This window comes from Equus caballus, chromosome 16, assembly GCF_041296265.1.
Source record: "Equus caballus isolate H_3958 breed thoroughbred chromosome 16, TB-T2T, whole genome shotgun sequence".
In the NCBI taxonomy this organism is placed as follows: Eukaryota; Metazoa; Chordata; class Mammalia; order Perissodactyla; family Equidae; genus Equus; species Equus caballus.
In genome coordinates, this window is record NC_091699.1 from 70,819,714 (window position 1) to 70,832,990 (window position 13,277).

At 37.5% G+C, this 13,277-nt stretch overlaps 1 protein-coding gene across 4 annotated transcripts in view; it reads right to left on the bottom strand.

Annotated features, from left to right (window-relative positions):
* Positions 1-13,277, bottom strand: part of LOC100061057 (ubiquitin-conjugating enzyme E2 E2) — a 343,291-nt gene that overhangs the window by 115,297 nt on the left and 214,717 nt on the right. The window contains exon 3 of one of the 4 annotated variants that reach the window (XM_005600904.4): positions 7,901-8,029. The exons of the other annotated variants lie outside the window; for them this stretch is intronic. Coding sequence (XP_005600961.1) covers positions 7,901-7,980 — 80 coding nt within the window. The 5' untranslated portion in view covers positions 7,981-8,029. The remainder of the gene's footprint in view (positions 1-7,900; positions 8,030-13,277) is intronic. 4 annotated transcript variants of the gene reach the window in all.

Sequence of the window (13,277 nt, forward strand, 5' to 3'; positions counted from 1 at the left end):
GCTTCTCCTTGGATTGTCCTTCACCAATTTCAATTCCTCCAGCTTTGGCATGTCCAAATTTTTACTATTCTTTAAGGCCAAGCTCAAAAACCACCTCTTCCAAGAACATTCTCATGACAGCCCAAATGGAAATAATCTCTCCTCTCTGTGATTACCAAAGAATTTTAGATTATGCTCATCTACTTTATATTATAGATATTTACCTACATATTTTATCTCCTCTGATTATATATTAATATACAGTTTATGGCATGCTGTCAAACACATCTTACTGATCCTCATAATAATAGTAATAATAATAAGCAGCACTGGCAGTAGTAGTAGCATTACCTGCTGCTGCTGCTCCAGGCTTCAGATGGCTTATTACACACTAAAAGTCATAGATTTTTGAGATCCTTACATATAACCTACGAGGAAGGTACCATTACCACTTTATAGATGAGGAGACAGAAAACAGAGGTAGTAGAGCCAGGATTTCAGCCTGAGTGCTGAGCAAAACCACGTCTGCAGTAAGCTCTGTATGGCAGGCCAAAAAGGAATGATGTTTTTTTTTTTTCTTTGGTGATGAAGATTGGCCCTGAGCTAACATCTGTTGCTAATCTTCCTCTTTTTGCTTGAGGAAGATTGTTGCTGAACTAACATCTGTGCCAAGCTTCCTCTTTTTTATGTGGGATGCCTCCACAGCATGGCTTGACAAGCAGTGCTAGGTCTGCACCGGGGATCCAAACCTGCAAACCCTGGGGTGCCGAAGTGGAGTCTGCGAACCCAACCACTACACCCGTGGGCCAGCCCCCCCCAAAATGCACGATTTTCATAATGTTATTAAGGTTGATTATGAGAGATTTGAACCCAGGTCTTCTGAATTGAACTCCAATGTTTTCTGAAGTGCTTTATCTTGTATCTCTGGCTTTCACACTAACTCCAACTGTGTGCCACAGGACTTCTGAGAGGCAACTCAACAGCTCAAAGTGCCAACCAGTCACATCTGGTCCAAATCATAAAAACAACCCCAGAAGTGTCATACACTGAGTTGCTCCTGCCTAGCACTGCCACGTACTGTGACAGTCAGCTTAGTTATTTAATCTCCATGCCAGGGATTCTTCATCCGGAAAACGTAGCTAAGTACTTGACCCCTACCCAAACTCACAGGATTTGAAATTGAGGGGGGAAAAAACCTTTTAGTTATTCAGAATAAAACTCTTTAGCACGAAGTAAATTTTGTTTTTTTTCTTTTCCTTTCCAACGTTTAAAACTAACACAAATACTTGAATTCATTATATTTAAAGTATGCTGAGAAAAGGGGCTACATTCTGGTCTGTGGTTTTTACAGATCATGAAAGTTCTAAGGAATACGCAATTAAGATAAGCAAAATAGCTCTCTACACCAGCTGGTGGACTTTCTCTAGAAACTTCCCATACAACTTAAAATGGCTTGAGGCAGGAAGAATTTGCTCCCATGCTGAGTCTGTGTGGCAGACTTCAGAGCAATAGAAGTGTTACTGCAGAGGGACGTCCCAGCGGTGTTTATATAGCTCCTCTACTGTAAATCAGCGTTAGCTTTTTGTTCCTCCTCATATTTTGGTTAGTTTAAACGTTGTTTCATAAACGTGTCTGCATTTGTAAAAATGCTTTGGTTCTTTTACCATTCACTTATTTTTTCATGATTACAAGGTGGAGAACAAAAAGTTAGCAACTAAGCAGTCTTTAATAACTATTAACCAATTTTGGATGTAATTCAACTATGTGTATCAGTTAGAAATTTTGCTCTTAGTATTCCTCATCTTTGCTAGTCATATCTGCTTTGTCAATGAGCAGAGTGCTTATGAAAGAAAAAATGCATTTTGTTCTATTAGCTACAAAATGACTGATGAAAAATAAATTTCAAGCAAAATACTCGCAGGAGTCAAGTGTAGCCCTTGGGGATTTCCCACGGGTAGATCTGCTTATGTAAAAAGCAAAAAAAACCATTTGGCAGGATTTGAAAACATAATCGAAGTCAATAATTTGTGAGCATAGAAGATCTTGCTTAACTGTGTGCGGCACCACAATTAAGGCAGAAAATTGAATCCAAAGGGCGATCTACTTCAAACCACCATTTGCAAAAAATGAGATGAAATCTGAATTATCAAATCAGAATGTACCTAAAATACAGGCAACACGATTATCTTACTTTTTGGTTTACTGCCATTTACTTGTAGACACCAGAGGCACTTCCTATTGGCAGTTAGGTTAGGCACGGACAGTTAAGCTAGGTAGTCAAATTGCTTAATCACAGCTCTGTTGACAGTTCTGCTCCTTCCACATACTTTGCATGCGGAAAAGCCTTTGGAAACCTAAGTTTTCAGGTCTTCTCTCAGAAAGAGGAGGGAGCAAAATCTGTATTAAGATGTCCTTGGCAGGCAAAGGCCTCCACATGGCAGACAGGACAACCTTAGTGAGTTCTTGGATTTCTTTGGAATCAAGCCCTCACACTTGGCCTCAATGACTTCTCAGAATCTCTGACACACCCATAAAGGAGCAAAAGCACACTGCAAAATATGAGCCAAGCAGACAAAAAATGTTTCTGACATTTTCTGTGCAATGTTCAGTCTGAGTTCAACTACAGGTAAATTAGTAAGTACACTGTACTACAACTTAAAGGGAGATAGTGTTTGCATTTGTATGCAGTTTTAGAAGTTTGGCATCTTAAGACTTTCACATAGTTTAAATACAACTTTAATCAAGTTGTTAGTCTAGTTGTATTTACATAGCATTATTTCTCACGTAGGCACAATGAAACATTACTCATACATGAAAGAGAGTTGTCAGATTATCCCATTAGCTGGCTGGGGCACCGGCTACGTTTTCTGGTTTATGAGGTGACAGCTCTTCTCATACTGTGTGTAAGTGAAGCACTGTGAAGAAAGCTCATTCTCATTACATCTGCTTGCTAACTCCCTCTAGCCTAAAACTCTGTTTTGTTAGGCTTTCTGGCAATTTACTCCATAATTTCTGTCTTGTTCTTTATGAGACTAAAGAAGACACAAGGTAGAACATCAGACTTAAATCGGATTTTAGAGGGTAGATGGAAAGCACTTAGACATGAGACACCCTTTAGAGGTCTAACCCAGCTCTAAGCTTTTAAAATAGGGACTCCTGGGGCCGGCCTGGTGGTGCGGTGGTCAAGTGTGCCCATTCCACTTTGGCGGCCTGGGGTTCGCTGGTTCGGATCCCGGGTGCGGACATGGCACTGCTTGGCAAGCCAAGCTGTGGCAGGCGTCCCACATATAAAATAGTGGAAGATGGGCACCTACCTTAGGTCAGGGCCAGTCTTCCTCAGCAAAGAGAGGAGGATTGGCAGCAGATGTTGGCTCAGGGCTAATCGTCCTCAAAAAAAAAAAAAAAAGGGACTCCCTTCATGGGTAACACCATTTAAAATAAACAGTTCTTTTTCACAGATTTTTGTTCTAAAATAACAATTTCTTTCTAATAGAGTTTCTGCTATATTAATAACTAATAAAGATACAGTATGAGAGAAGTTAGTACAGTTAAGTACTATGAAAATTTTAAAAATCAGTTTATAAAGTATTAAAATCTATCAAATTTAAGAGCAGCTAATGAGCATCTAAATAATTCATTTGCTTATAAAAAAATCCAGACACAACAAAACTGAGGAAAAGTAAAACATATCTCTCTCTTATTCTTCCCTTTAAGTTTTAGCAGCCTATGATTCTAACAAGTACCTGGACTTAGTATGATAATTTTACACCATTAGCAAATATTTGAGAAATGCTACCTCTCTACCGTGAAACCAAAGAGTACAGAAAACCATACTTTTAGTTTTCTTTTATAGCAGACATCCTACCTATTTATTCTCAGACATTTACCTTTTTAAGAGGTCACCAGCAACTCCCTAATAAGTTCAGGAAGGGGTTCGTCCCTACTCAAGGTATTAACAACATCTTAACACTTAAGGGATGCTTCCTGGGCCAATGTGCAAATACATCCTGAAAAGAAAGCTGTTACATTTTGCCCTAGAAGAAAGCTCTGTTGGTTGCAGAGTATTAGGAAAACGTATCATGAAAAATTTATTTACTGTTTGGTTTATAAAGTGGTTTATGTGCGATATCTTGATTTATACTTCATTAAGATCTTCAGTGAATTCCCTTCCAGACTCAGAAAAGCACATAAAGGGATTTTTTTAAGTCCCTAAACTATAGTTCTATGTACCTCAGTTCTAGTCTTCTAATATTTGTACCATTTTTAAATGAGAAGTAAATAGGTAGAAAGAGAAAGTATGCTAAAACGTTAGTCTTGGTTTTCTTTGTTAATACTTTGGATATCTGTTCTGTTTAACTTCCTTTAAACCATACTCAAACTAACTCTCTTTTTAAAAACAGATTGAAGATATAAAGTATTTTCTCTTTTGCTCCCCATGAAAGGTAGAAACAAATTGAGAGCTTGAGAACATAGTTTCCAGTAGAAATGGAAATTAAAAAATACTGTGTTCATTTCAACAAAAAAATTCATTACTTTTAATAACGTAGAAAATACCACAATCAGGTTGATTTAACTGACATATTTAAAACGTACACATTAAGCCAGGATACTCTACTAAAGCTAGCACTTACCAGTTACAGAAAGGCAGATTCAAACCTAGATATCTAAGTCTTATGCATACTAGTTACTTTCCCAATGTGAAATGTCCCAAAATACCTTACCTATCATTTATTTTGTACAGTAGTCATTTTTCTAAATATCCTATTTAAAAAAATGGGACATATGGTCTAATTAGTACAAGTGCACTTACGGAAAAAATAGGATGGAATACCAGAAAGTTGGCTTGTTCTGGGAAATCCAAGACATACTGTTGCTATTTGAGCAAAGGGGTGCTGTGGAGAACAGAACCCAATGGCATAAAAAGACCGTGTTCATCTTAAAGCTATCTGTTGGATCACAGGCATTTTGAAATAAATTATGGTCCTTCAAGTTTTTTTCCTCCTACTGCCCTCACCAGATCTCTTGTCATATACTGTCCTTTAAAAAATGATAGAATTAAATACCATTCTCCCTTAAGAGAGAAACCTTACTCCTCCTTTGCCCAACACAGAATGATGCAGTAGCAACTCAACTACATTAGGTAACATGAATCATCTGGCCTAATAAAGATTATAAGTAGGATCAAGTTAGGAAGTCACTCTAATTCAAGAATCTAATCCTAAATTTTAACTGGTCTGTATGTGCCAGAATTTAAAATTCCCTTATTTTGCAAACATGACTTTTGCACTGAACTGCCTACAGTCTCACAAAAATTTTAAAAGAGATTTAAAAATATACATTCTTAGCAAGAAAGCAACATCGTCCGAATACAAATAATTTACAAGAGTCAAGAGAGGATTGCTAGTTGGTTCACAAGTATATACACCAACAGAAAAGGAATGATCCTGTAAGAAACTACACCTGTTTATGACTCAAGTTGCCTTAAAGCATTTAGCATTATGTCTGGTGCTGAAAGTAAATGCATGACCTTGAATCCATGCAGCAGCTAGATATAGCACATTGTTGAATGTGTGAATACACCAATGGGTATATAATATTCATTATATGAGTAGATGAACCAATATATTCCACCTACGACAATTTTTGAACTATGCAACATACTCTATCTTTTTTCTTCTCTATTTTCAGCCAAAGAAATACTTTCCAAGTCCCACAAAAGCATCTCAAAGAAATGCTGAAAATTTACCATCAACCCTTCTCATATTTAAATTTTAACAATCAAATATCTATAATTTAATGTCCAGGAAGAATAACATTAACAAAACACTGTAATAGGCATATGGTAAAACAACACTGTAATAATTTCATAAAACAATAGGCCACATATTTAATTTCCCTAAAAACTTAAGTCCCATAAAAACTTTCTTTTTATGAGATAACCAATCACATTCATTTCCCCTACCCTTTAGGTACTGCTCTCTTTATTTTTTTCTTTATTAGTCGCTATCTTAACAAAGCCATAAATTTTTAAAAACCCACCAATACAGGCATTTCTTGTCAAGATAATACACACATATTTCTCATTCATAAAAATAATCATTGTATGGGAATAAAGTCTGAATCATTATAAGAGAAATAAAGCATAATTTTATATTTTTCAAGTTGTAAAAGTAATTTATTACCATAGTATTACTTTATTTTGGATTTCTTTCTTTTTTCTCCCAAAAGCTCCAGTACATGGTTGTACATCCCAGTTGTAAGTTGTTCTAGTTCTTCTGTGTGAGCTGCCGCCACAGCATGGCAACTCACAGATGGGTGGTGTGGGTCGCTGACCAGGAAGTGAATCTGGGCTGCCAAAGTGGTGAGTGCTGAACTTTAACCACTAGGCCATCAGGGCTGGCTCTATTTTGAATTTCTTAGAGTGGAAAGTTTGTCCTGCTACACTGACAGCAGACAGACCAAATCTTATATTGCATAATCAAGACTCCTTAGATGTAACATAGTGTAGTGGTTAAAAGCACTTGACTTGCCGTGTTCAAATCCTGGTTCTGCCACTGACCAGCTAAGGAACCTGGCCAAATTACTCTTTATTCCATGCTTCAGCTTCCTCTTCTGTAAAATTATGATAACAGTATCTCTCGGGGATATTTTGAAGCTATCATCTAGTGATATTTCTATAAGTACTACCCATTACAGAGGTGATAGTTTTTACTTCGAATGTATAGAGCTAAATTAATGAATATAAATGGATAGCATGACAAAATTTGATGTAATCTTTTAAAGTAAACTCTAGAATAATTTTAGAATTTCCGGAAAAATTGGAAAGATAGTACAGAGAGTTTCCATATACACCCCCCCACATACACAATTTCCCTTACTAATATCTTATGATGTAAGCAATTTTTAATGATAGCAATAGTGGAAGGACATTTACTCTCAGTAGTTAAAACAACAAATTTAATTGATCTGTAATTTAAGGAATCCATCTACCAGAACCAAACTTTGAAACTTCTAAGTACTGTATTATAATGAGTAAATGCTAAATTTAATGTTTAGTAATAGCACTGCATACACTGTACTAACGTAGGATATTTTATAGTCTCATTAAAAAGGAATAATAAAATGGAAAAGTTATTTTAATGTGTGTAATTACTTCTACATACACATATTGAAGTTTCAAATTACAACATGTAAAGGAGAAAATAAAGCTGGGATATTTAAATAGATAGTACTTCATAATTTTAAGATTAACTAAATTTCCCTAATATCATAAAGTAATTAAAACTACGTAAGGGCAATATGGGTGAATAAATTTTGAAATGAGAATTTTTAATTTAAGTATTTTCTCACTATTAAAGAATCACACATATAATACAAGGAAAATTTTTTTAGGTTATTAAAGAAATACAGGTAAAAAGGTGTATCTGTAGAAATGTTCAAAGAGGCTGGATATCTCACACACACAGCATTAAATGCAGGCAGTCACTGTCCACTTTTGTAGCTACTAGTCATACGTGGAGAAATTTAGATTAAAATTAAAAACCAAATTCTTCAGTTGCACTATATTTCAAGTACTCAGTAGCCACATGTGGTTAGTGATTACTGTATTGAAAGTGCAAACATAGAACATTTCCATCACTGCAGAAAGTTCTATTGAACAGTACTGCTCTAGACAGCAACAGATTGTTTCATTAATTGCACTTAACTGAGTCTTAACCAACAGCCCTAATCTCTTATCCAAACAAATTCTTTTTATTAAACTTGCAAAAAAGAAGCAAAGGTTAAAGGAGACTTACACCTCCTTTTCTGAAATGTTTAAGAGGATGAAAAGGAAGAGGGTCTGGCGAATTCTCACATCAGACAAATGGCCACTAAGAAATGGAAAAATTGCTGATGTCCTCAAAGCCATTGCTGTACTCACGTGGCAGGGTAGCAGTGGGCCCAGTGGCCAGGAGGACTCCTCTTCGGGGTACATTTCCTCACTAGGGGAGGGGTCCCCATGTGGGGCCTTCACACTGGTGGGACCTTCCCCATTATGGGGCTGGGGTTCCTGCCAGTGAAAAATGGGAAATTCCATTGTTAGCCAGTTGCGAATATTTCCCTCTTTGAGATATTAAAAACACTGCTTACTGGATTATTTAGTTAATTCAAAACAGGGTTATAAGAGATAAATTCTTAGAACTGATGAATCATGATGTGTGACAGATTCTACTTGCCCCTCTGTCTACCAGGAAAAATAACCTGCAGCGTTATTAGAACTGTTAGAATCTTAGATCTAGTCACATAGTGAAAAGATGAGACTGAACCAGGTAACGGTTTTCCCAATCAAGAAAAAAAAATAAGGATAAACGTCTTTTAATTATTAGTAATGGGCAGCGGTGGAAAGCGCAAATATAATGAGATATACCAAAAACCTCACAAAGTTCCACAGCTCCTCATTCTCACCCCACTCAAACTTTTAAAATTGAAAACGAGAGGAAAATGTTTGAATTCCATCCACTCACTTCTCCTGACCGTTCTGTGATCTGGTACTAACAATAAGGATCAAGTGGTCAAAAAAAATAAGGATTGGTTGTTTTTTTCCAAACAAATTTTAAGAAATCCATGTAAGCAGTTTGTTAATACCTAAAAATGTGGCTAACAATAAAAATCCCCCATGAACCCTTTCATTCACAAAATGTTTTCTACTTGTACAAGATGAGCATTTTCATTGTTTTAGCTGCAACATACACAATTACAATGGAACGCTTCTACTGACATTTCAGAACTCTGTGACAGTTACCTTACATTCCTCCAGTTTAAACTCTTTTTTGCCAGTGTATTTTATAATGGCATACCTTTGGGCAGTAAGGTAAGAGGCCCAATTCAATAGAACACTATGGAATCTTCTGGATGATGGATAATATCACACTTTTAAAAAGCACTGAAAAGATTAGCAAACACAATTTTGTGGTGAACTCTGAGAAGATGCCAGAAGAAGTAAACAGAAGGAGTTGGTGTGCACTGAAAGCCATTCATCTTCCCACTAGGTACCACAGATCCTTGTTCTGCCTGATTTACTCTCCTAATCTCTTGAGTTGCAGCTTTCTCCTCTAATCTCTTATAACTACTTATGCTCCCAGACAGCAATTTAGAGGTCAGGTTACTACAAACTACACTTCTCTGTCTATACTGCAATGAGGATGGCAGATGAAGAAAGGAATCATAGGCAGGAAAAGATATTTTACACAAAACTAGATGATACATTTAAATAGAAATTATAAACCTTCCAATTCACAATAGAAATGCATTTCATATAGTTAGAAGTATCTAGAATCCAAGTACTTAATGTTATAGTAAGTTTGAATGTTTTCTACAACAGGAACTAATATCATTCTTGATTAGTTTCCTATCAGAATCCTTATGGTAGGCCATGCATAAAAAGTGTTAATTTAGTAGACTATTCCTAATTGCATTCAAAATCTTAATTATAGTGGGTAAATTAGGTTAAGCTGCCGTGGGACAAAGTAAGGTTGTAAAAATTAAAATTTTGACACAATTAGTGTGAAAAGTAGTTCTAGAGAATATGGTCAAAGAAAAACATTGCAAAAGACAGAAATATAAAGATGTACATCAAACATCAAAGGCAGGCGTGCCTTTCAGGAGTTGACCAAAGTTCCTAGGAGTGGGACTGGAATGCTTCATGGCTAGAGTTTCATTCTGAAAAGATTATGAGGTCACTGACCCAGAAAGACTCGATCAAAATTAAATTCTGCTAGACTTCCTGTCTACCCAGAAACACCCTGATATTCACAGATAAAAACCCCTTCACAATAGGTTGTCCATTAGAAAAAACTTCCTCAAAGAGGATGATTTTTAAAATAGAAACCTATTTTTCTGAATATTGATTTGACATTCACTTTGCTATACAGTCAAAGTTTTCCTGGGACCTTTCTTCTAAGTCATAACATTCAAAAACAGGACAGCAATGCCTAAAACTATATATAATGCTCTGTTTCAAATTCTAAGATAAAATGGTCCTTTGTCAAACTGACACTGCTGTAAGGAGTGTTGAAGCTGCCACACATAGTGCTGCTGGTTGCCTTCCCAAAGGCATCTGGTGTAGAGGGGATGAAATCTACCTTGTGCTCTCCTCACCACCCCTCACATCCGGCTGCAAGGCTGTTTTGGCCTGAGAAAGGAATGCTTCTTTCTAATTCACACAAAATGCCATATATGTTAATGGAGGCCCTGAAGACTCCTGTATAATACCATATTTCATTGAATGTAAAGATGATGTACTATTATTTTATGAAGCACTAAGAAAGAAAAAAACTGCCAAATTAAACTATAACTAAGTGATTTCTTATCACATAAAAATTATTTGATACTTATTGAATGGGCTCTCATGATAATGGTGATATATGATAATATCACTCTTGAGGACAAATAAAAAGACTATGTGAACAAAAAAAACTGATTACCACTAAAACTTCTTCACATTCAGATTCCAACTCTTCTGCCTTGCTTTTCAGCTCAGAGATGACTGTTTTTCCACAAAATATAGTCCTTTGCGTCATCAAGAACACTGTCGACACACTGTATCTTGAAATGTTGCTCCACTACTGCTCCTGGAGTTTTCTTCTGAGCTGCTGACACATTTTTTACAAGTTTTTTTTGTGCACACACAAATAATCACAACTAACTCACAACAGCTCCCTGGCCAAAAGCAACTGATATCAGAAACATTAAAATAGGGAAAAAAAGACTTCTTAGAATTGATGAGATAGAGTAAACGGGCTCCTGATGTCTGGGAGAAATGCTTTTCTTTCACTTTCTTTCACCCACTTAACAATTCAATCATTTCTCGAATAGTTATTAATCTCCTAATATGTGATGCAGGTACTAAGCTAGGGCTATAGCAGTGCACACAGCAGGTAATGACACTACCCTCAAGGAACTTATGAGGCTAGGTCATTACTGAAGTGTTGGCCCAGGTCCAGCAGATCTACAGCCCTACCTTGGAGTTATTTTTTGACTTCAAGTATATAACTGGGAAACCCTCACACTGGTTCCCCGACATGGGGGATGTGTCATTTTTGTAAGAAAGGCTGAGTATAAGCCCTTGAAACTTTCCCCCACAACTCTATTCCCAGTCAAGAGTAAATCAAAGGCAATATTGCATGTATTGGGAAGAACTGCAAAGATTAGCACTACTATCAAAGACTGAAAGATGCAGAAATGGTGGTCCCTTTTCATGTCCCCTTTTTATACGTATAATGACCCTGCAGAAAAAAATAGATGATAGACCATTGTAAGCTTAAACTGGTAGAAGCTTGAAAAGCAGTTGTCATTCGAGATACGACATTACTACAGCTTTCAGCATTTGGTATTCAGCTATTTATGTGGTGAATGCTTTCTTCTCAGAGCCCATCAGTAGGGAGGATCAAAAGCAGACTTATCTTCACCTGGTAGAGACAGGATACTACCTTGCCCCAGGGCAATGTTAACCCTCCTGATCTCCCTCAAAATTTAGTCTACAGGAACCTAAATCATCTTCATATTCCATAGAAGGTGACTCTAATCCACTATATTGATATCAACATACTAAGTGGATCTGGTGAGCAAGAAACGGAAAGCACTCTGGTTAGCCCAGTGAAACACACACCAGATACCTCACAAAAATTAAGAGAGATACCACACTGCTTAAGTTTTTAAGAAGTCTAGGGCTCTGGGGCATGCTGAGAACATCCTCTCTAAGGTAAAGAACAAGTTGCTTCCCTAAGCACCTACTGCTAAGAAAAAGGTGGACCTCTGGATTCTGGAGGCAGCATATTCCACACTTTATAATACTGTTTTGACCCATTTATCAGAGACTCGGTGGTTGCTTCTTTCAAGAGTGACCCAGAGTAATAGAGAAGACTTTGCAGCATGTCTAGGCTATGGTGCACCTGTGACAAGTGAATCTGAGGGTGCCAGACCTATCCTTGATAGATAAGGAGGCTGTAGAGTCTCTGGCAAGTGCCACAAGAGAAGTCACAATGCAGATCCCTGGGCTTCTGTGGCAGAGAACAATTTTCTGCTTAAACCACAGGTCCTAGTATGTTACAGAGCCCTAGCAGAATTTGCATGCCTGACCATGGGTCATCAAATGACCCTGTGACTGGAAGTACTCATTGAGACATAAAGTTAGATGGGCACAGAAAGAACCTGCTACATGAGGGAAATGGCTTATTTGAGAACAGGCCCACGTACATTCAGAAAGCACGAGTAAATTACACTTACAGGTAACCCAGACTCCCATATGATGATTGTCTTTCTCTTTCATGACCAACTGACAGAGAGTAAAGGGATTCAGAAGTAGCCAAAAATGGACTGCTGTTACACTGCCATCTGATTCAGGAGCGGACCTAAAGGACTGTGGTAAAGGAAGCCTGGTTAGTGAGAACAGCTGGGGTAGTACACTTGGTCATCCATTTCAAATGGAGGGAGAAATGGCCTGAGCTACAGACATACCCTGACTCCTGGGAGGTAGTAAATGACTTGACTATGGGTCAGGGCCTAGAAAACAACAGTGAAAGATGATATGATAAGAAGGCCTGGGAAAGATGGAGTGGGCACAAATCAGGAGCATTTTTATTTCTCACATTAATGTCCTCTAGGAAGCATCCAGCAAAACGTCAACATGCGTGTTGCCAAATGTCATCAAAAGGTGGATAGGATGAGTCATTCTATGGCTGTCAGCCTGCTTCCCATTCAGGCCACAAAAGAGTGTTGACACCATGCACCCATGAATAGAGTGGCCAACATGCTTCCCCTCACCAGTGCTGAAAAAGTTATTGCTACTGCCAAATGCCTACCCCGCCAGCAAGACAGACTGATGTCAAGCATTTGATATGGCAGCATTACTCAAGAAGACCTGTTAGTCACGGTGTAAGACTGATTTCATGGGAGGGGGCCATGATTTGCCTCTACCATAATTAATACCTACTCTGGACATGAATTTGGTTTCCAGTTCCCATTACTTTTGCTATCACCATCTTCCCAGGGCTTATAAAATAACTGATCTCTCAATATGACATGCCAAAAAACACTGCTTTAGGCCAAGGGACTAATTTAATAACAAAGGAAATGTGACAGTGGGTACATAACCTTAGAATCCACTGGTCTAAATATGACTCCATGTACAAAGAAACTGCTGGCCCAATAGATAGGTAGAGTGCCTGCTAAAAAGCAAGCAAAAAAGACAATCTTTAAAGATAATTCCTGCAGAGTTGAAGCACTGTCCTCCAGTATGCGGTGTACATATTGAAGCAATG